Source organism: Aplidium turbinatum, chromosome 17 (assembly GCF_918807975.1).
Source record: "Aplidium turbinatum chromosome 17, kaAplTurb1.1, whole genome shotgun sequence".
In the NCBI taxonomy this organism is placed as follows: domain Eukaryota; kingdom Metazoa; phylum Chordata; class Ascidiacea; order Aplousobranchia; family Polyclinidae; genus Aplidium; species Aplidium turbinatum.
The window spans coordinates 3,172,773-3,196,254 of NC_137488.1; the positions used below are offsets into that span (position 1 = coordinate 3,172,773).

Genomic DNA, 23,482 nt, shown 5'->3' on the forward strand with positions numbered 1-23,482 from the left:
CAAGGCCATACGTAACATTCATGTAATGTTCCTTGCATTCATCCGCTACTTTCAAGCTTGTTTTCATAGTATCAAGAACTACATCCTTGTAGGTGGTGTCCCAATATTTGGCATGTATGCAACTGTTTGGCGTGGCAGGGGATCTTTTGTAAGTTGAGCATTCCATCCTGACCACATAGGCGTGTCTTTACAGCCAGCAAAGGCGATTGACCAAATCACATCCCTTTTTGTCACATTTTGTAGATTTTCAGGAGAAGTTTTGAAAGGCATATCGAAAGTTTTGAAATTGGTAGAAACTTTCTTTGGCTTTTTTCTTACAGGCTCCAGCTCAATTTGAGGGATTGCAAGACTGCTTTTTCTAATCCAAGACAAACCAGAATTGCTACTATCACTCTGTGATGGGCCTTGTTCTTTTGATCCATCTAACTCTGTTGTCATATTGTGGAAGCATATTCCTTGTGTATCATGAAGGGTGCCACTGCCTGAAAGCGTATCTTTATTCTGATCACAATTGTCCCAAGCAATTGCAATTGCTAAACCTTTTTTCTCCAATTATTCCTTCTGGAGAAGCTTTTTCCTTCTCCAAAGCCTGTAGAGCAATTTCTGTTTCATACTCCTCACACAAAGTGTAGCCTAAGCAGTGTCCAAAATGGTTAAGAAGTTCAATGACTTTTTTGGAGCCCGTCAACGACTTCAGAGTCATCCCTAACAGCAGATGCTTTGCAGGTTTGATTCTCCCATATGTAGCTTTGTAAACATCGTCTTCAGCGGATGACCTTGCATATCTTTCACAGCGCTCAGTCATGGTATCTTGGCCACCATACATATATTTGTAGAACTGCACAAGGTCTTCAGGTGGTTGTATTTTACCATCATTCAACAGATCCGCTGTTATAGGTGGCTTTAACTGCTTTACCTAAGACATTTTAATCTTATTTCTGAGAATCATGGCAGCAGCTTTGATGATGTCCTGCTTTGAGTAGTATTTGTGGGCAGTAATAATTATTCCTTTTTTTCTGCTTTGTTTATCTGTTTTAATATTGGACCCAAAATACCTTTTCAGTACCCAAAACACCCAAAATTGGACCCAAAATACCTTTCAAAATACACACAGAAATTGTGCTTTGAAACTTAGATTTGCGATTCATTCTTCAGAGAGAAATTCAAGATACTTTTTTGATATGTTTGTGAGCGTCTCAATCTTGTCCTTCTGTAGAACTTCTATCTTAATGTAAAATTCCAGCCCAAATTTCTAGGAAAACTAGCCTAAAAGTAGCCCAATCGTTAAACGTAATGAAACAAGCACAAACGTAACCCATCTTTAGAAAAATTGTGCAAAGTGAAGTCATCAAAACTGAAAATTGTGAAGTAACAATAATATTTATTCCATGAAAGTTGGTTCGAATTGAAAAGAAACAACCAGATCACAAACCATCACAACTAAAATTTTGCCGCGACCAGGAAACAAAACTACCCGAACTCCGAGGGAAAACAGAGGAACTAGCTACTTTGGTTTTGTGCCATGTATTCAAATGCAGCCGCTATCCAACGATCGCGAATCTCTCCTGAGCTCCCAAGCAATGACGTCATTCTCTTGCTAGCCCAAAAAATGCAAATATCTCAAAAACGTCCAGTTTTCGGCTTGTAAGCACTCGATTTTTAGATTCTACGTCCAAAAATACATCTAAAAAAGTCATCGTTAAAATTCCTAATGAAAATGTAATTAAAGCCATGTAACTCCTGCTCTAGTTGCTGTAGCCTGCTTGTGAGCAGCCGCATTTTATTTAATCATACACACACGACACTTACCTCAGCAAGCCACCTAGTTTAGTATGCAATACAAGATTGTTTTTTCTTTACTCAAGCTCTTATACAGTGATGCAAATTAAGGTTCCACTTGCTCTGAGGCGTTCAAAAACGTCCTTGCTCCTAGTTTAAAACATGTTTTGCTATTACCTGCATTGAACTTATATAAACTCGCCCTTTTCTATTTTGCATTTTATTTTCATAATCTTTTTGGGATCATATTGTAGACACTCTTAGTTTATCACGATTGATGTTAATGATTATTAAAAAAACAAAATTATCTAATTGTTTTTGCTCCACTGCAAAGGAATGTGCAAAGTCGTGGGTAAGTTGTGTATATTTGGGTTGTTCCCAGCATTTAGAGTGTTGTCTATCAGATTTAACATGAACAATGCTGAATCATTTTGTTGCTGGTGTAACGATATATGGCGGTTCCCATTCAATTTTCACTCCTCAGTTATTGCTGAAACGTTCAGTGATGACCGGGAAGTGGAAGTTAGAAGGATTGCAAGTAGAAAGTACCAGCCTGGCTCATGATGCTTTATGATGCTGCATGGCGTGGGTTGTCATACGGTTGTATAACTTTGCGGAAAATACAATTGTTTGTTTCCATATTTAAAACAAAAATGACGCTTACGAACCGAAAATTCACCGAAATGTCTATCTACTGTAAATTCGACCATTCTGTAGGCTTAGAGTCGACATACCATGTTTGTTGCTGGCCCACAAATTTGTGTTAAGCTTAAACTGGTTCTGCATTGTGTCGCTACTCTTGCTTGGCTTGCGAGCTTGAATCTTTTCCACGTCTCTTTTTTGTTTGCTGTAATATCAAGAAACCATAACATTTAAATGAAAGATTTTTGTGGATATGTTAGCTGTATCCTCTAGGTAGTTAGACAACCAGAGCGATTTCGGGAGTTCTTGTGTTTGAAGTTTCAAGGCATCGATGAGTCCTCTGGTGGCGTACTTCTGCCTCCTAGCGGGGCCGTTGGTGTAGCGGTTGTACTTTCAAGTTGCTCTCACCGGCTTGAAGTCACCTTTCTTATAGGGAGTGTCACTTTATATTTTTAAAGTTGACAAATTGGGGGTGCATTTGATAAATTATGTATTGCGTTTATATGATGCGCTTGATGTTATTGGGTAAAAGCATGCTAGCATTTGTGTTTTTGTGTGGAGAGCAACGTATTGGCGCTATACACCGTCTTAATCATGTAGGCTATAATAACCTACATCGCATACTGTACTTATATGTTTTCTCAATATGAAATTGTAGCTTAATTGAAATTATGATAGTTAGATGTAATTGTATAGTTGGAATGGAAAAAAAAACGATCCAATCTGTATGGTGTACACTCTCGTGCAGTGTTTTCGTTTTACACTGTTTAAGTGTTTAACAACGTCAAGTTACATTATACTTTGCAACATCTACTGTATTGTGACGCCGTATGCCTTCCAAACCATCAGGGTGTTGTCTGCATCAACTTTTATAAAGTTAAAATCTGTCGCCAGGATAACTTTGGTGGCGACCTGGCTGGTGTCGAAGCAGCCACCAAGAAACACGAAGCCATAGAGACGGACGTGAAAGCGTACGAGGAACGTGTGCAGGCTGTCGTTGCTGTGGCTACTGAACTGGAACGTGAGGACTATCATGACGTCAAACGCATCATCGACCGGTACGGCGTGGGTTGATGACAATGTCCTTCACAGTAATTGAATTAATTCTACGTCAGACAGCGCTGTATCTTAATAGCTTTTTCTTTGTAGACCCTATCAGTTGCTTAGGATGTTCTGTTGTCATGCAGGTATATTAGGCTACTTTTTCAATTTCAATTTGTATCCATGCAAGAGGCCGACACAGGTTTTCATTCGTTTCTGTTCTTGGGAAGCATGTCTTTTTACAAGTTTCGAACTATGTTATTTTGATAACAGAAGCTGATGTTACATTTAACCACAGTCCACAGTGGACCTAACTTTCATGTATATATTTGAACTTGCATCAGGAAAGACAACGTGCTACAACTGTGGGCATATCTTCTTGAGTTGTTGCAAGGCAGACGGTCCAGATTGGAGCTCAATGTGCGGCTGCAGCAAATGTTCCAAGCGATGATCACACTGCTGGATTGGATGGACGACATGAAGGTACGCTTCAATGGTTGGATCATCTGTGTAGCTTTGCTATTTTCTTTACATTCTTCTGTGCTTACTTCATAATTAGCTTTCCAGAGTGTTTCAGTGCTCTACACAAACATCACATGATGTAATAATTATGAAAGTAAATACCGAACGGTTTGTTTCTCCTGCAGTCCCATCAATAATGTGGAAGTCATATTTTGCTGATAACAATCTTGAAAACAACAATATTCTGGGTGTTGATACTTTTCTACAAACGATTGTGACGCGTGATTTGGCAAACAATTCGCTACCACCCGATCGGAGACCGAACTCTGACCCGGGGTTGACGCGCTGTACCGGCCCTTCTTTGGTTTATGTTTATTGAATCAATTTCAACGACTAGATTTGGTTCATAAAGATTTTAAACACTGCTCGCGTCGGCTGCGCATTCAACGTTTATGGATCAACATCTTCATCACAATTGTTTACGCAGGGTCAGCTTGAACGAGAAGATGTTGGGCAGCATCTCATCGGAGTTGAAGATATCCTCCAGAAGCACGCCCTCCTTCAACAGGATATCACCGTCCATGGAGATCGTGTCCGAGACATTGAGGATCAAAGCAAAGAGTTTCTGACTCCTTCCTCCGAAGGTGAAGCGAGTTGTAACGGCAGAGGACGACCAATGAGCGATGGATCGCCCAGGGCAGATTTTAAATAAAAATAATCAGATTCTTCCAGCGCCCTCAACACTGGTTCTGGACTGCATAAAAATTCCAACCCTAATAGATTTGCTTGTTCTAGAGAACTACCAAACCATTTCAAGACACGTTGTATTTGTCGCTTGTCACCCGACAAATTTTTAATGCGCTTTATCGTGACTTCACACAAAACAAAATCACACATTTGTGCACATGAGGGCCCGAGTTGTTTTGTTCAGACAAAAATCTCGAACTAGTTTTATCTTTGTGCCATTGAAATTAATGCAACAAAACAAAGTCAAGCGATCTTTGATTTAATGTGATCTGGAAGTCGAACTTCATCAGAGAAGTGGTATATTGAAGCAAAATAGTTTGGAGTTCACTGGGTGATTTTTTCTGATGCGATTTGTTACAAATATATGACCTCCTTCTACCTCCTTTGCATCGTCTCAAACAAACCTTCATGGCAGGTTACTCCGCATGCGAACCAGAGGCAGTAAAGGACCGCGTCGAAGGCGTCAGAAAGACGTATGACGAACTGTGCCGCCTCGCCGCCGAGAGACACGACAAACTCGACGAATCTCGTCGCATGCATCAATTTTTCGCGACGATGGCCGAGGAAATCGCCTGGGTCAGGCAGAAGGAACAGCTCTTAACGTCAGATGACGCCGGGCATGATCTGACGAGTGTCCACTCATTAGTCTCGAAGCAGAAGGTATGGTTTTGTTTTCATTCTTGGGTTTAACTTGATCGACTACATCGGTTTCATATTTGTAATTGCATTCGGAATGCTTTACCACGTCACACATTTGCCTCTGTTTTCTTTAGCAATTTTTGTCGTGGTAGTAGACAGTTGGTTATAGTCATGCTGAAAGAAACTTTACATTTGGATATCTGGTTTGCTTAGGCTCTTGATGACGAAATGAAAGGTCGTCGGACGGCACTAGAAGGCGCTGTTGCTAGTGGGGAGGAGCTGATTGCTCAGAATCACTTCGCATCCGATGATATCCGCTCCCGGATCACAGAGGCTAACCAGGAGTGGGATAACCTGACCAAGATGGCCACCGCCAGACGGGAGCGCTTGCATGAAGCCGAGCTTCTGTACCAGGTCAGTGTTGAACAAGGAAATGTTAGTTTACGTTAGTTTAACGTAGAAGTAAGATGTTGGCGAGTTTAGTGACGGCAATTAACTTCGGAAAAAACATTAAATATTTCTTTATCTCACAACCCTTGTCATGTGGACTAGAGTTGTGGGAAGCAAACAATTGTGCCAGAGGTTTTATCATCGCCGCTTGCTAGTGTTGTGCTTTTCACCGTCGCCGTATGTTTGCTACTTTGATGACGTGCAACATATTGAACTGGAATCAACCGGTTGTCATTCCAGTTCTACGCGGATGCTGATGACGTGGACATGTGGTTGGTGGACATGTTCCGGATTGTGTCCACTGATGATTGTGGGAGAGACGAACCCTCAGTGCAAACTCTACTCAAGAAGCACTCTCAGGTAGAGCATCTTATCGTTGTTGCTACCTGCCTTTATGTATTGGTGTCTGCTATCCGATAATAAAATTTGTCTGAATGTGTTGCTTACGCCCAGTGAGCGACAAGGTGAAAAAGCAATGGCGTGTCTGGAATTTGCAATTACAGTGAATATTTTTAAATTTCAAGAGTTTTGCTTTTGGGTCTGTATTTGGAACTATTCAGGGACCAGATCTTTTTTGGATTTAATTTGATGTCAATTTCTATTTATCGTAACTTAGTGCTAAACAAGAAGCCTTCAACTTGATTTTAAATTTCCGCAATAAGGACTTGACTTATGCCAGATAATGAACTGGCATCTCGCAAGTACTCATGTGAAAAATGATCGGATGCCATTTTTTGTAAGATTTTGTTGACAACTTTATCTTGAGACGACTTGTATAACCTCAGCTTCTGTTAGTGCCGTAAGTAATTGAGCATCGTCGAGCAGACAAGAACCTGTGTGTGTGGTTGTTTTGTTTGTCATTACATTTTCCACTATTTCCTTCTGCAGGTTCAAGACGAGCTGAAAGAGTATCAGACAGTGATCGATGCCTTGGACGAACAGGTGAGGATTTGACCGAATGAAGTACCATGCGGCATGTGTTGCAAACTAACTGGTGGCCAATTACTTTCCAGGCCAATGCTTTGCCAGAACAACAGCGCGACTCCACAGAGGTCCAGGAGCGATTGAGGACGGTCAGAAGCCACTACAAGGAACTACTCGGCTTTGCCGCACAACGCAAAGAGAAGCTACTTGATGCTAGGTATGCATGGAAATGGTGGTAGTTGCAAACCTGATGTTGTCACAATCTATTCGAACGTTTGTGTGCAATAAATGTTTAGGGTTTCATCATCGTCATCTATTTTGCTTCAAAGAAGCTTGATCTTCATCCCGAAACATCAAGGTCGAACAGTTTTCTGCAGCGACTCCATCTGTATTGTTCGCATCTTCAATTTTCAGGTTTCTTTTGTCACGTTTCTTTCACGGTGTCACCCCACGTTTTCTTTGTTCTTCCTTTTCTAAATTTTCCTGTCACTACCTTATTCCAAACTCGCTTTGTCAAATTGTTCTCATTTGACAAATGTTAAGATGACGGTGATCATACATGACTTGTCAAAACGTCAGATCGCTGTTAAGTGACGATAACTCGATGTAACTGCAACATTCTAACTTCAGATCGTTGTACAAGTTCCAAAGTGAGGCAGACTCGGTGATAGCTTGGGTCGACGAGAAAGAGCAAGTACTCCAGACCATGAACATTCCTGATGGCATTGAAGACATGAATCTCGTACAGCATCGCTTCGAAGGTGAGCTGGGTTTGTTTCACGAACAGAAACACAGCATTGTGTTAGGTATTGCAAGCATCAGAACAACTTGTCAACTACATGTTGAAGCAAAAAGAATTCAAAACTAAGAATTCATATCTTGAAGGTTCAACCCACAAAATAACTATTAAACAACTTCACCATGGATGTGTCGTGCGGGCTGGTTAGTGCAGACTACCGGTGGGTCACAGGAGGTAGCTGGCATCTTGTTTTGGAATCCGTTTATCGTTTCTACTTCGCTGTTGTATCATTGGTTAATTGCATAATTTTTATTCTCGTTTTAACCTTAATTCAAGCAGGTGGATGTCCATTGTCCAAGTAGAAAGTTTGAATCTTATTTGGCCATGTTCAGTTTTTGATATATAATACTAAGTGTAGGCTTATGAAGCAACATCTGTTTAATTAATATGATGCGTTATAGTTCCTTTCTCTTGCAGATATCGCTACGAACCATAGGCATACGAAGCCGAGCAACGTGATCAAGTTTAACATCTTCAAGTTTATCACATTTACATAAACATAAAATTACGCAACAAATTAAGTATCGAACGTTTTCGACATCACAAGATGTCCTCTTCAGGAATAATATACATACAAATTAACTACATACTTTCGCACCTTGCCTTTCTACCATATCATGTGATCTGTTTAACACCTTTTGATGCAGTTACCTTTGATTCTCGTGGAGCCTATATCGTTGAGTTTGAGCTAGTCAGAAGGACTACTGTGCAGTTTTTGTCTTTTTCTGTTTATAGATTTAGTTAACCATTGTATTTTATTCAGATGTAGTTAATTTGTATGTATGTTATTCCTGAAGAGGACATCTTGTGATGTCGAAAACGTTCGATACTTAATTTGTTGCGTAGTTTTATGTTTATGTAAATGTGATAAACTTGAAGATGTTAAACTTGATCACGTTGCTCGGCTTCGTATGCCTATGGTTCAACAAGACAAACTCTTTACCGAAGTTATATCGCTATGACCGGGACAGAGTAGTTGATTTATAGCAGTTGCATATGTAGGGAATTGAACGTGCACCTCTTGAGCAGTGAACAGGCACCTTTTGTTTTCAGGTTATGAGAAAGAAATCAACAAATTGGCGCCGCAAGTGGCGGTAGTGAATCAGATGGCGCGTCAGCTGCTACACATCAAGCACCCCAACTCAGACGAAGTATCCGATAAGCAGAACCACCTCAATACCAGGTGAAGAATAAATTATAATACCAAACTTGGCTGTTTTTATTTACCGAATTTTGAGATTTTTTTGTTTTGTTAGACCACTATTAAAAGTTTATCTTTTTTCGCAATTATTTAAACATAAAAAGTTATTTTTATTAGCACAAATTATTCTTAGCACAAATTCTCTTAAAAAAATCACACCTGCTAATAGGCTGTAAAACTACGTTTCGCTGAGGTCCAAAGTTAAAACTTAAATCCAGGCTCATTGTCTCACAACAATCACTCAAGTTTCAAATCATCATCTCAACTAACGCTTCAAGTTCAAGACAACTTTCTACTTTCACTTTACTACGCTGAAGAGATCGGAAGATCGAAACACTGGCCTTTGTCCGTAGTTACTTTTCGTAATGTCTTTTTAGACATTCTTTTTGAGTCAATAATACTTTTAAAGAAATAAAAAAGAGTCAAAAGGCATGTAAATTTCACTCTGTGTGGAGCTACATGTACTTGAGAGGTTAACCGTTATTTTTTTATTCACTTGTTGATTCATTCATATCAGTTTGTATCCTCTGGGGATCCTTCTCTTGTATCATGGGCCAATCCTATAGATGTTTGCTGGTACACCCCTTCATTTTCTTTAAAAAGTTATTGTTGGAATTTTATTAGAGAAGATTGAAGTTAAATTAATTGTAAGGGACTGCTTAATGCATGACAGTTTTGTATGAGCTTTGCGGCCGCCGCTATAAGTCAGAGCTGAGTTATGATTGAACTTCAGCTGGTATTGTGCTGCCATTCATTTGATAATGACTCCACTTCCCTGTTTGCAATCAACATTGCTGTCTCTCCACATGGCTGCGCACAACCTGGTATGGTATGGACGGAACGATCTGTAGAATGGATGCACGACTTTGTTGGGCTCAAATGTTTGTGGTCTCAATCGCAATGAGTTTTAATTTTTTTTATTAGATGGAACGCGTTGCGCGCGCTTCTAGACGAATGCCGCGACGCTTTGGCATCCGCACGCGGTCTCCAAGGATTCAAAATGGAATGCGACGAGACCGAAGGTTGGATTCGGGAAAAATCTCGACTATTGGCGGGCGCAAGCGGTGGCGATGAGCCGCTGAATGATCACGACCTCGCCGGTGTCGTAGCGCTGCAGAGAAAGCTATCGAGCATGGAGCGCGATCTTGCCGCTATTCAGGTTAGCGGTTGTGGACACTGAATCTTAAAACAATGAATGCGCGTGTGTCATGAATCTTATAAAGCACCTGCTCTTCAATAGCAGAGACAATTTGTTCATTGAATTCTGTTTCGGTTTGTAGAATCATCTTCATGTACACTTCTTCAAACAGAATAAAATATAAACACGTAATAGTTTTGTATGTAATAGAGCTCTAATCTGAATATAATTCTTGGAAGCTGATGTGAGGAATAGCTTCGCTGCAAATAGGTTTCTAACATCCATATTCTATTGTTGCGAATAAGAGAACTTTTTGATGTTCGAAAAATGATCCAACTCTAAAACGCTTTATGAACTTTATTCTTGTGAAATCTTACTGATGGTTATCTTCCAGGCAAAACTGGATGAGCTTCGTAATGAGGCGGATCGCTTATCGGAAGACCATCCGGATGAGGCGGATGAGATCAGGAGAAAGTTTGAAGCCATGGAGGCGGTTTGGAACGAACTCCGAGAGATGCTCAAGCAAAGAGAAGACTCTTTGGGAGAGGCTGGAAACTTGCAGAAGTTCTTGAGGGACTTGGATCGTTTCCAGGTGCTTGTTAATTTTGACTTGAAATTACGTCACCATCAGTATGTCATCACAGATAACGTCACCATCAGTATGTCATCACAGATAACGTCACTATTAGTTTTCTTCATCGTCGTGTTAGTCTCTGGGGCCAGGGGTCTATCCTTTTACCACCCCAGATTCACGATGTTCCCGGACTACACTGGAAGGCTACAAGAGAGCAGCCAGTCTTTGATTTCATCATCCAAGACGCGCAGATTTTCCACTCCAATAGATGGCTTGAAGATGTTACAGCCATTGATGATGTGGTCTGCGGTCTGTTTCTCGGCACCAAATTCACAAGAGGAGGAAGAGGTTGTTCACCATTAGTGCATGGTTGAGCTGCAAAGTCCGACGCCCGTGCGAAGACGGTTGAGATGCACCCATGCCTGTCTTGAAAATTATTAGTTTTGAAAACGTCAATCAGTAAAATAATAATAACCTGATCGTAGAAAGCGTTTTTTGAAGCATAATTCTGACAGTTTCACATTCTTGTCGAGAGTTTGATGCTCTGACGCAGATGCGTTCATTGAGATTGACAGAGTGAAGTTTCTGCTTGTTAAGGTTTTGTTATCCGAAAGGCGTAACTGCGACGCAAAGTCCCTTGCACAACCTCATTATTTATAAGAGTGATGGCGGCTGAAACTTTACGATAACTTCAATCTCAGTCACACGTCGAGCGCTGGCTTCGTCATTTTCGTAAACCTCGGTTTCATTTTCCTTCTTTTAAGATAACTTGTACCGTTCTAGGCTTGGCTATCCAGTACTCAGACCACCATAGCATCCGAAGACACACCGCAATCGCTTCCGGAAGCCGAAAAGCTCCTCCAACAACATCAAGCCATAAAACTAGAGATCGATAATTACGAGGTCAGATTCAGTATTGTTCTTGCTTGTGAAATTAAGGGAGGGTTACACTGTCTAGTGTCTATAGTACTCATGTAGGAATTGCGTAAACCACTAGTGGGTTACAGTTGAAAGGTTGTAGAGTATGTAGACGTACTGAAGCGCATTTTATCTCTAAACGATTACATAAGTTCTATTGGCAGCTGGAAGTTTATGAATCTTCTGCATTGTAGCCCTCACTTTGAGGAGATTGGAGATGTTTTCTCATAAAAATCGTATTTGTTTGAAGGATGATTATGTGCACATCCGGGACACTGGTAAGCTTGTCATCTCTGGAAGAGAAGAAGAGCCGCAGTACATGTTCCTTGGACAGAGACTCCAGGCTTTGGATCAAGGGTGGGAAGAACTGCAGAAGATGTGGGCCAAGCAGAACAAGCTTTTGAATCAAGCGAGGGAGTACCAGGCATTCGTCAGGGATTGCAAGCAAGTAAGTGTAGGAAACCCAACGTAAATGCAAAACTAATTGAATGAGGGGTTTGTTAGTTATTGTTATATCATTTGACCACAACTAGGTAATTACTAATGAGTAACTTTAATCAGTTATCACAATTTCAAGTTATTTCTATGATATTCATCATTGCTTTTCCAGTGTAACTGCCACAGTGCCACAATAGCCCCACATGTCTTGTTGTAACATCTCATCAGCACTTTCCGCTCATAAAAGCAACTGTGACGTTGCTGGATATCTGTATTTTCTTTATGGAAGTTATGTGCATTGCGACTACGACTATTGTTTTTACGTAATAAATACTGTATGTGCTTAACTTTTGTTCTTCCAGGCCGAACAACTCCTCACCAATCAAGAGTATGCCTTGGATGCTGCCCGTCGAGCTGCTGCATCTTTGAAGACCCCTGAAAGTGCGGAAGCGTCGGTGAAGAAACATGAAGCGTTTGTGGCGACCATGGCTGGAGCGGATGAGAGGGTTGAGACTGTTCTCAAGGAAGCAGAAGCTCTCTGTGATCCGGAGGTTAACCATGGAGATGCAGAGAAGATCAGAGAAAGAGCGGATAAGATAGCAGAGACGAGAGGAAAAAACAGAGAAGAGGCGCAGGAAGTTACTGTGTTACTTCGGGTGAGTTCCCTGGAATTTATAAGAGAAAAGACAAAGAGTAGTCTTTAGTAAATTTTTGAAAGAATTTAAAAAGAAGCGTATTTTATTATTCTAACGTAGCCTCTCATGTTGGCAAATAGGATTCTTTGTTTAAATTTATCAGAAATTGAGAGAAATGTTATTTGGCTCTTTTGTAAGCTTAACGTTTCGCTTCATGCAGGAAAACCTCCTAATGCAAAAGTTTGTTGCTGACTGCGTGGAGCTGGGCGACTGGATCAATGAGAAGATGTTGACTGCTAAGGATGCCACCTATGACAATGCCAGGAACCTGCACTCAAAGTGGCAGAAGCATCAGGTAGGAGGAGTTGTTGAGTCATCTGCTGCAAGATCATTAATGAATCATATTGCAAATTGTTGTCATATTGAACTCAATTTTGTTTTGACTGTCAGTGAAGTTGAAGTTAAAAGCCTAGGCTCATTCTGAACAGAACTTTTTAGATTATTATTTGTGTAAAATCCATGTAAAATTGTAAATAGTAAATATGATGCAGTGCTTTTAAAAACTGAATTTAGTTTTGTCTAGGTCTCGCATTTGTCGCATGGTATTTTTTCTTGTTTGTAAAAATAAAGTCCCCAACTTGTGATTGCAATACCATCTTAAACTTGTATCCAAAGGCTTTCGCCGCTGAGCTGTCCGCCAACAAGGATCGGTTAGAACGGCTGGAGGAGGATGGTGCTGGGATCGCGGAGGCTAAGCCGGAGCACGCTGAAGAGATTGAGGAAAGATTGAATGATCTACGTCGGCACTGGGAGGAGCTGGAGGCATGCACTAGCACAAAGGAGAAGACCCTGTTTGACGCCCACAAGGCTGAACTCTTCACTCAGGTGGGTTTTTGGTTGTCAGCTGGAAATCGAAAGGTTTCTGGTCCGATACTATGGCACAGTGGGAAGGTATAAGCGTTCATGACAGTTTTATGGAGATGTTTTTCGGTCTTGCTTCGACAGCTCTAGTAGCAGTGAAGTGAATTGTCAAATTAAAAGCAAAAATTGTTGTTGGTGTCATGACCTGTGTTTAATTGCAGAATTTACAGAAAAGATTTATTTGTCTGTTGTTACTTGATTCGATAAACTGGAAACTTAATCTCGGCATCGCATTCTGGTGTAAATTATGTGACGTAAAAGTTATGTGGCTGCAGACTTGCGAGGAACTGGATAAGTTCGCTGCTCAAATGGAGCAGCAGCTGGGCGCGGAAGATGCAGGGAAGGATCTCGTAAGCGTCAATCTCCTCTTGAAGAATCATTCTGCTCATGAGGAAGAGATCGTCATTCGGAAGCAGGAAGTCCAGGAGCTGGAGAGCCAAGGTAAACCATGTTATCATTTAATAGGAGTTCTGTCTCTTCAGACGTCCATCAAGGAACTTGGCGACATGGAGTTACATGTTTTTGGGTTGCTGTAAAATAAGGATCATTTCGTCGTTTTGCTATATTTGTCGCTTTTTTTTTATTCCAAGAGAAATAAATGTGACCACTGTCCATTGTCCAACCTAAGCCGTATGTGTGGTAAAACGTTGTTAAGATGCAAAAGCACATCTGTCCATCAATGCTCAAGTGAAGATGAATTACCATTTTACGGCTTGCGCTTTGTCTTATACAATGCCTTCCAACTTTACGTTCTTATGACTTTCTAGTCAACGTTCTTCGCTCTGAAGACAAGGATGACGACGTGGTGAAGCAACATGCCAACATCAAGAAAAGGATAGATGACTTGGATGGTCCACTCCTCCAGAGAAAGGAACTACTCGATGCCAACAAGAGACTGCATCAGTTCTTCCGGTAAAGATAGATCTTGTGATAATGTTGTATTGATTGTCAACTTGTGCAAAGCTCTCTTCACTTGCTTAGCAATTGGGTCGCACAGCTTGTGACCAGAAGGTTCTGGGTTCGGTTCCAACCCTCAGCACGTGCGGCTGTGTTGTTGGCCACAATAGCTGAAGGCGCGTTTATGCCAGCACAAATGATTGGTCATGTCGATATGGATCTATGTGTTGCATAAGTAACTCCTTCACCTCAAACTGGATGTAGCTGAAGTAACATCAGTTACTTGGAACAAAAGGTAACTTTTTCACCATGTGATGTTTTTAGGGATGTTGAAGACGAGAAGTTATGGATTGATGATAAGATGCCTCTTGCGTCATCTTTAGAACATGGTGATACTTTGCAGGATGCTCAAGGACTTAAAAAGAAGAACCAGGTTATTTATGTATTCTTTTAAAGATTAATTCTGTTTTAACCATAACGACGACTGACTTAGTAGGTGATTTTTCAGCATTTGACTTGACAGCCCTATTCTTCAGTTCAACAGGCCATAGCCCTAAGAAGGGCCGTAGGCATTTCCCTCTAGAGCAGCGTATTTGTTCATATTCATGAGAAACCAAGGATTATAGTCAAAGGGGTGCCACTCCACAATCAAAGGCATGCTTTTAAGTGTCTTACCGAAGACACAGCCTCATGCTCTTGAGCGGTGTCGAACTGGTGCCCTATCGAACGTCGTATCAGGGCTCTCAGCACTCGACTATGCAGCCATCGGCTGACATCACTGTTAGTGTTAAATTTAGTAAAGCTTTGCATCCGAATGATCCACGCATTCATGGGTTGGATGTACGTTGATGGCTTCAACATTGAGGAAAACTTAAAGTTAGGAGATCTTGCGTCATGCACGCGTCGGATGACGTAGTTTTGTATGATTGCGATTTTGCTTTATCAAAGCCAATCAATTAATCGTAAAGAAAGAACTACACACAAGAACAAAACCTCTGAAGTTTTGAACTGGGATCATGATCTGTTTCCACTACAGGCTCTTCAAAGCGAAATTGCAGGTCACGAGGACATAGTAGACTCGGTGTGCAAACGTGGCTTGGAGATGGCGACAGGGGAAAGTCCCGACACAGACCGCATCAACAACAAATGTGAAGAGCTGCAAGAAAAGTGGAAAAAGTTAGTTTAACACATTCGTTGCATGCTGCTGACATTTGCGTGTATGTAACGAAGCAACATCATCTTTAAGTTGTGGTTTTGTTGGCATTGTGGTTTTGTTGGTTTTGTTGCGGTGGGACGGCGCAGCGGATAAGGCACTCGCTTTCCAATCATGCAATCCTGGTTCGACTCCCGGCTTAAGCTGGTTGTTGAAAATCACCGCTCACCTCTACCCAGGGTGTAATAAATTGGGTGGGCGTAGTTGCTGAAGTAAAGGCGGCCGAGAGAAAGGAACTGGCCACCCTACTCTCGTTAGTGCCGAAGGCTTAGTATAATGAGAACCTTATCTTCTCATCCCCCGATGCTTGGATCAAGTATGGGACTCACCTTTTTTGTTGGCAACTTGTGTGCTAAGCTTATAGAATTCTTAACAGCCCAAACGCTTATCTATAGTCTGTATCTTCATGTCCTTGAGTGAACGGCTTGTTTGTTTAGTTGACTGTATAAATTCAACTAAGTGTTTTATGTTGTGTGCATTGTCAAGAGGAAAGATCCTCCGTATGCGCAAAATGCGACTTTTTTTTAAAAATTTTGTGTGAGTAAATGAAATCACTCTAATAAGACAACCAACTGGCGTGTGTACAACCAACTGTATTTGCTTCTATATAAACTTTGTCAACCCGCTGGGACATGCGACTCGTAGTTTTAGATGGGCCACGTCAGAGCTACACTTATCGGCTGATCTCTATGGTGATTCTTGGTGTGTCCTGTCACCAAATAAGAAACCTTGACCTACTTTGTAACCACTCTATGTACAATGCTTGGCAGGCTACTGGAAGAAGTTGATGCGCGGAAGGAAAGGTTGAAAGATTCCGAAGACGCTCAGCAATATTACTTCGATGCTGACGAGGCGGTGGCTTGGATGGGTGAGCAGGAACTCTACATGATGTCTGACGAGAAAGCGCAGGTAATTGTATGGAAGACTTTTTTGGGATTTATTTTTGATGCGACATATAGACTACACAGACAATTAGTGTCAAAGTTGGGTGTGCACTGCGCATGTATTTTCCTTCTCAGTTTCTATGACACGAAATCTATTTGAATACATCGCAATGATGAAGCAAGTTTCCAGGCAGCGAATGTTGTTGCACATTCACATTCACGTATTGCAGCCGATCCATGCAACTATCTCTTTGTTACTGCAATTATCTAAACCGTTGCACCTCGGGAAAGCAACCCAATACGACATTTCTTGAAATAATTTCAATCTAAACTCTCCTACTTGTGTCCACTGCAGGATGGGCAAGGAGCCAACAAGATGTTGAAGAAGCATCAAGCCCAGGAGCAGAGCATCGATGACTTTGCCACCACCATCCAGCAACTCAGCAAGACATGCCGCCATCTTGTTGATTCCCAACATGTTGAAAGGTTAACCTTTGAAAGTTTTTATAAATTAATTAAGTTCCTTACGTGATGGCGGAGTATTTACTTCTGCAATGACAATATTTGAAGACTGATGTTTAGAGGTATCAAACCCCTGATGCATCCCCAGTCACCGACGTTGACAATAATGAGTTTCCACCTGTTGCTTGTGTATGTCAACTTCGCCCATAGTAGCCAGCTACTCAATTTATGACCCTTCTACATCCCAGATCGAACGATGACCTCATAGTTTAACGTCACGAAAGTTTATTCAAATAGAATGGTTTCCTTCCACAGTGAGAAGTTGACAGCCCGACAGATCCAAGTGGATCAGACATACGCCGCACTGAAGGATCTGGCGGAGGAGCGCCGCCTCAAACTCCGGGAGCGGGTGGAGCTCTTCCGGTTATCCCATGAGATAGATGATCTTGAACAGTGGATCGCCCAGAAAGAGCTGGTGGCTTCTTCCCAGGAGACTGGCCAGGACTTGGAACACGTCACTGTGAGTTGGTGGAATGTTCATAGGACTCTGACGATAAAACTGTTTTGTTTGCACCGATACAATGTTGTAAGACATTGAAGCAATGCAAAAAGCGAACAATGATTGTGTGCCCTTTATTACCGCATAAACAGCTGCTTGTTGTTGTAAAGGTTTGTTCAACGTCATCATATGATAAGCACCAAACTTGTTTTTCAACCAAAATCATTGTTTTTCTTGTGAGAAGCGCTTTCAATCAGTTTTGTTTCGACTAAAAGCGCCACCTTTCTTTTGCGGAATTAAACCTAACCCCGTTTCATCTCACATCCACGAAGACATGCTCTTATGGAGATGTTATTTCAGCTTCTCATGTTTCAAATTAATTTTGAAGAGATTGTTTTGGCATGCGATTTTAGTCGTGAGAGAACAAAACCTTCCAATTCCTCCCATCACACGAAGACGAGTTTAATGACATGAGCAATTCTATACAGATCCTCCAGGAGCAATTTGAAGAGTTCGGTCGAGACACGACTCAGACAGGTGAAGAAAGAGTTGGGGATGCCAACCGGCTCTCTGATGAGTTGATAGCAGTGGGACACACTGATGCAGATCAAATAGCGGATTGGAAAGATACAATCAATGACGCTTGGGCGGACCTCCTGGAGTTTATTGAAACCAGAAAACAAGTACGGAAAGATGCTCGACGAAGAGTTTGAAACTGTGATCTCGATTGTTCATGTTTTTGCGCACATGACATAGTTAAAAACTTAACAATCGAGATCACAAGTAAAACTGCAAATATACTTTCACTGCAAAAAGTAGAAAAATTTGTGCAAATGTGTTCTTGTGAGTGAAATGTTGGAGTTAAATTTTTCTCTCTTTAAAGATAAGCATACTTCTAAGTATCTGTTTGGCGTAGAGTAGACTGATCCGGTAAGGTTTGTTTAAAGAAGTTTGTCGTTATGCCAGTGCTTACAATCTAACTTCCAATTGTAGTTGCTTGCCGCCTCCTTCGAGCTGCACAGATTCCACTACGATGCCGCAGAGACACTGGCTCGTATCAGTGAGAAAAGACAACAGATCCCAGAAGAACTAGGTCAGGATTACATCACTGTGGAAGACTTCCAACACAAACACGACATATTTGCTCAGGATATCAAAGCCATCGGAGCTCAGGTACTGTCTCAGCTTGTTGTTTTTCTGGTTTTGCCTAAAAGTGTTATACTGACCAAAACGCCTAGCAGCATCTAGGACCGTTTTTCTTGGTTACATATTCGGGTATTTTGGAACAAGTTGCCATCTTTACTGTTACTTGCAACACCAGCAACTTGTATAGCTCAGGCACAATTATAATAGACCAATAGAATCGTGTGTCATGGATGACAATAGACATGCATAGTTTGGAATGCAGTTTCCACAATGCTCGTTCCCAGTATCTATTGCAACGACATGTCTCTTCAAGTTCAATCAGCAGCTGTTGCTTAATATTTTACGAGAGTTGAAATAACTACATTGAAGAATTTTCCCAAAATTAACAAGTTTTGCAAGTTTTTACCTAGTCAGCATTTTTATGTCTATTGCAGGTGGAGGCCATTACTTCTACGAAGAAGTCTCTTCAGGATTCTTATGCTGGAAATAAACTCGGTGAGATTGAGAACCAAGAGAATACTGTTGTGGAGGCATGGAAAGAGCTCCTCAACATGGTCCGGAAGAGAGCCGCATTGCTCTCTGATGCTTTGGATAAATACCGCTTCTTCAACATGTACCGGGATCTGATGGCCTGGATGGAAGGAGCCATGAGGCAGATGGGTCTGCAAGAGAAACCCAGGTATCTGGTGTCCAAGCGGAAGCATTGATGTTGTTTCGAGATCATCTATGTGTTTGACCACAGACCTAGGCACTCTCGACAGGTATCGAACTAAGACTCTTTTGATTAACATTTTCAACGACTGACGCTATCGCAGCTATGGCTTAGTAGGTAACGTTTGAGTCAGTGCCGTTTATGTTTCGACGAAGCTCGCCGCAATATAACTGAGCTCGTGTCTTTGTCCGTGGAGTCGAACTCACTGCTGTTGCGTTTACTCCTGAATCATCGCGAATGTTTCTTCACCTCAACAAACCCTTTTAACTTTCCAGGGACGTGTCCGGGGTAGAGACGGCCATGAGCATGCACCAGGGCACCAAGGCCGAGATAGACGCCCGTAACGCGACCTATCTCGAATGCGCCAAACTAGGACAACAACTGATCGAAGGTGGTCACTACGCAAGCGATGACGTCAAGATCAAGCTGGACAAGTTATCCGCCAAGCGCAACGAGATAGTGGACCGATGGCAAGACCGCTGGGAGTGGCTCAATCTGTGTAAGTTTGTCTTGTACCTTACTGCTACTTGGTATTTCATTTAAAACAAGTCACGGTTGACTAGTTTCATGATTGTTGATCGTTTGCAAATTATCGCTGTAACGAATTAGAGAAAGCTGGTTCTGTCTTCAAATTACGCTGTTGCTCCAGCTAGCCTGCACTCACCAATAGAACGCCTTACTTGTTTATTTTAAAGCGTAATTTTAAAGTGTTTAGTTGATTATTTAATGTTTCCATGGTTAGATATTACGTGTTTAGTTTTGACGATTTTTCAATGTTGTTTTAACGTTTATTAACAAAAAATTATCAACAACTTGACGTTCCAGTGATGGAGGTTTATCAGTTTGGCCACGATGCCGCCATCTGTGATGTTTGGCTCCAGCAACAGGACTCCCTGATGAAAGACATGTCACTCTCCTCCTGCCAATCCGTCAGTGATGCGGAACAACTGATCCGGAGGTTGGACAGCCTCGAGAAGGCGGCCGTGCCCTGGGAGGATCGATTTGTCGCTCTGCAAAAGCTCACCGAGGTTTGTGTTTCTGCAACAATTTGTTGCTTTGTTTGTTATTGAACATTGCTTGATCGTTGAGCGACAAAAATCTTGTACAACTTACATGGCCCTTCCTCCCGTCGAGGGTTGGAGGCAATGAGGCGCCAAGTTTCTCTGTTGTGAGATTTTTTTACCTCAGTTTTGTAATTAAGCTCTTAGACCACTGCAAATAAATTTGAAGAGTAGAAGTTTTTACAAAGGGCAAGGGCTGCTCCAATAACTTGGCTTTGATGCTTTGTTTTTAGATGGAACTCCGTGAAGAGGCAGCACGAAAGAAAGAAGAAGAAGAAATGGAGAGAAAGAAGAAGGAAAAGGAAGAAAGGGAAGAGCAGGAGAGATTAGAAGAAGAAAAAAGAATACAACTGAAGAAAGAGGCTGAGTTGGAAGCTGAAAGAGTCCAAGCAATTGTTGATGCGGCCAAAGAAGAGTCGAAGAGCGATGTAAGATAGCGCGACTTCCACAGCAACTTTTCAGACAGTAAATCAACTGTTTGCAGACATCGAATCAATGCAAAAAAAGGTTGATTTGTTGTCTGGGTGACTGTGATTGTGTATTTTTTTTAGAGTTACCAAGTTTATCCATAAAGAAAGACTCCACGGAATTTTCGGAGTGCTGGAAATGGCGTATATGGTCAGCCACCTGCCACAGCATAAGCAATCGTTGTCGACTAGCGTGGTTCACATTGTTTTAACGGAATTTGACCGCAACTTGTGACGACGAATGTTACCAAACAGATGTCATTGGTGAACGGCGTCAACGGTGAAGCCTCCAGCGAAGAGACGCGAGATCAGGATGCTGACTCCCACAAATCTTCTGAAGTCCCGCCTAGCCATGAAGGGATGTTGCAGAGGAAACAGGAAAGAGATGCAGATGGCAAGCGAGCCACACACAGGTCGGTTGGTGACTCCTGGAGAGTTTTGTTTCATTTCCTGATGTTTTGTTGGATATAAAATACTTGAACCACAAATTGAAAGGTTTTCTTATTTTTATTTTTTGAAATTTCATGCGATTTCAACATCGAATATTGTTGAAGTAACGTAATAAACGTGGATCATTTAGATTAAGTCTTAATAGACACATTTAGATTTAGTCACTGACTGATTAATTGACCAATAACAACTTAACAAAAGCAGTGCCGAGAAAGAGCAAGATCTTCCTCAACCAACTTCGAAAAAAGAGAAGAAGTCTAAGAAAGATCGCTCGTCGAAGAAAGCCCCTCGGAAGTCGGAGGAGCGTGCCCCCTCCGCCCACACGCCTCAATACGTGGAGCCAGTGGTGGTGGATGACAAAGGTTACGTGCACACCCCTGTCAAAATGCGGGAGAAACCCCCCCAGATTGTCTCCCCCCTTACAAGCGAAGACCCGGTGGATCTTTCCTTCCAGGGCTTCCTTCATCGGAAATCAACAATGTTCAGTCCAGTGAAGAAAGCCACAAACAGGTCGAACACTAGTGGTCGCTGCGGGTCTATTAATTGAGTGCACGTGCCACCGGGTGGCGGTAGAGCACAATCAACCTGATCGAGCAAAATCTGTTTGAAAACTTTCTTGCACTAATCCAAAGCTGCTTCTGTAGTTTTCGTAATATTGTACGTCAACATGACATTGTTTGACGTATTCCATTCACATCACACGATCTTACAAGAAGTGATCGCTGACGATTATTGTGACCTTTCAAAGTCGTCGGATCGTGGCTGATCGACGAAACGTCGAAATGACCACATTTCATCACTTGTAATGTCTTGTGATGAGTGATATACTAAACTAAAGCAATTCCATTTAATTTAAAAGCTTGGTGTATCCTTATAATCGCTTCGAATTGTTTGAAGCTGTCACTGTGGACTTGTTTTTTTTGAATCACATCAAAGACGATTAATCAATAATCCTTCTGCGCAATGAGCCACTGCGCATATTCTGAAACAATGAAGCTTCAATGCAGTCCCTGATAACTGCGATTTCCCTTTATCCGATGCGCATCCATTGCAACGAATGCCTCACAAACAATGCATCTTCGCGGACAACCTCGCTTAACCGACTTTTCGAAACGAAGGTCGGAATAGCGAGGGCTGCCTGTATCGGTTGCTGTTACGGCTTTGGTGTAATTGCTTCTGCTTTGTTCTTCAAACTCAGCTGAATATACGGAATTTTTACATCTTTAGATGTGAAAATAACGTAAGCATAACATTTGGGAGCTGCAAGCATTTTAACCTTCAGCGAGTGAAAAACTTGTCTGCATTGTATGAAATCTATGCAAATTAACATTTCCCAGTTTTTGAAAGCAATTTTCAACTTTAAACTTTTGCATGAAAAATTACTTATTTGATTGTTTTGTTAATTTAACATCACGTTTGGTTGATTTAATGTAAACTACATTTGATTTTTGATGTTTGCTTTTACTTTAATCTTGTCGCCACCAGCTCAAACTAATTTCAATAATTAAACGTTGATTCGGCGTGAACTATCTGCTTGTTTTGCTATCCAACAATTTCTCTTGCAAATGCTGCGTTTAACTTTCGGTTTACTGATGTGGATTTTACTGCACGACCGCTGGAACTTGCTTTCCCAGCTGTTGTTAACTCTTGCAATTGTATTGTTTTTGCTGAATCATTGTTCTTGCACGACGCGCATAGCAAATCAGTCTTATTTTTCATTGATTCAACGTCTGCAGACGTTGAATCGACTGCTTTGCTGTCTGGGAAACTATTTTATGAATCTTTTAGTTTCAAATTTAAACTCCAGTTTTTATTGTAAAGGTAAAAGATTTCATGGCTTATTTCCACCGAGTGCGTCATGAAGAAAATAATTCTTAAAGATCAATGAAACCATGAAGTTTAAAAATGCAAATCAAAGTTTTGATTGTAGACGAAACAACCTAGGATTGTCGGGTAGCCAATAGGATGCCGATGTTGAGCAGGCGTGCTCGTCTATCAGTTTGTCAAAGTAGATGACAATGCTGCATCACGAGTATGATCGTTTATTGAAACTGATCTTTACCAGGTCTTGGAACAGCGTCTTCTGTGTCATCCAAAACAAACAACTTACCTTCTACAAGGATCCGAAGTCCGCTTCTAACAGAGCCTCGTTTCATGGGGAGCCCACGCTCGAACTGGATGACGCAACGTAAGTGACTGATGGCGATTGCGAAAGGAGTTGCCTGTTTGATGCTGGATCGTTGTGAATGCAATTTATTTTTGTTCCAGCTGCGAGATCGCGACGGACTACAAGAAGAAGAAGTACGTCCTCCGACTGCGCTTGAGCTCCGGGATTGAGTATCTCCTCCAAGCCAAAGATGAGGTAGGTTGTCATGCATGGATG

The 23,482-nt window shown here is 41.6% G+C and overlaps 1 protein-coding gene across 4 annotated transcripts in view; it reads left to right on the plus strand.

Moving 5' to 3' along the window:
* LOC145786463 (spectrin beta chain, non-erythrocytic 1-like) overlaps positions 1–23,482 on the plus strand; it is a 64,885-nt gene that overhangs the window by 39,100 nt on the left and 2,303 nt on the right. For 2 of the 4 annotated variants that reach the window (XM_082598121.1, XM_082598124.1), the window contains 34 exons: positions 3,316–3,479; positions 3,807–3,945; positions 4,412–4,568; positions 5,087–5,331; positions 5,524–5,724; positions 6,001–6,120; positions 6,649–6,702; positions 6,774–6,901; positions 7,315–7,445; positions 8,537–8,666; positions 9,609–9,843; positions 10,217–10,414; positions 11,180–11,299; positions 11,565–11,762; positions 12,115–12,408; positions 12,608–12,742; positions 13,063–13,272; positions 13,584–13,749; positions 14,076–14,220; positions 14,530–14,638; positions 15,242–15,381; positions 16,189–16,327; positions 16,658–16,788; positions 17,080–17,284; positions 17,752–17,946; positions 18,257–18,436; positions 18,844–19,088; positions 19,397–19,620; positions 19,947–20,149; positions 20,416–20,610; positions 20,905–21,062; positions 21,301–21,609; positions 23,165–23,287; positions 23,368–23,461. In XM_082598121.1, the coding sequence (XP_082454247.1) occupies positions 3,316–3,479; positions 3,807–3,945; positions 4,412–4,568; positions 5,087–5,331; positions 5,524–5,724; positions 6,001–6,120; positions 6,649–6,702; positions 6,774–6,901; positions 7,315–7,445; positions 8,537–8,666; positions 9,609–9,843; positions 10,217–10,414; positions 11,180–11,299; positions 11,565–11,762; positions 12,115–12,408; positions 12,608–12,742; positions 13,063–13,272; positions 13,584–13,749; positions 14,076–14,220; positions 14,530–14,638; positions 15,242–15,381; positions 16,189–16,327; positions 16,658–16,788; positions 17,080–17,284; positions 17,752–17,946; positions 18,257–18,436; positions 18,844–19,088; positions 19,397–19,620; positions 19,947–20,149; positions 20,416–20,610; positions 20,905–21,062; positions 21,301–21,609; positions 23,165–23,287; positions 23,368–23,461 (5,820 nt within the window). The remainder of the gene's footprint in view (positions 1–3,315; positions 3,480–3,806; positions 3,946–4,411; positions 4,569–5,086; positions 5,332–5,523; positions 5,725–6,000; positions 6,121–6,648; positions 6,703–6,773; positions 6,902–7,314; positions 7,446–8,536; positions 8,667–9,608; positions 9,844–10,216; positions 10,415–11,179; positions 11,300–11,564; positions 11,763–12,114; positions 12,409–12,607; positions 12,743–13,062; positions 13,273–13,583; positions 13,750–14,075; positions 14,221–14,529; positions 14,639–15,241; positions 15,382–16,188; positions 16,328–16,657; positions 16,789–17,079; positions 17,285–17,751; positions 17,947–18,256; positions 18,437–18,843; positions 19,089–19,396; positions 19,621–19,946; positions 20,150–20,415; positions 20,611–20,904; positions 21,063–21,300; positions 21,610–23,164; positions 23,288–23,367; positions 23,462–23,482) is intronic. The other 2 variants (XM_082598122.1, XM_082598123.1) reach the window with 2 other exon arrangements.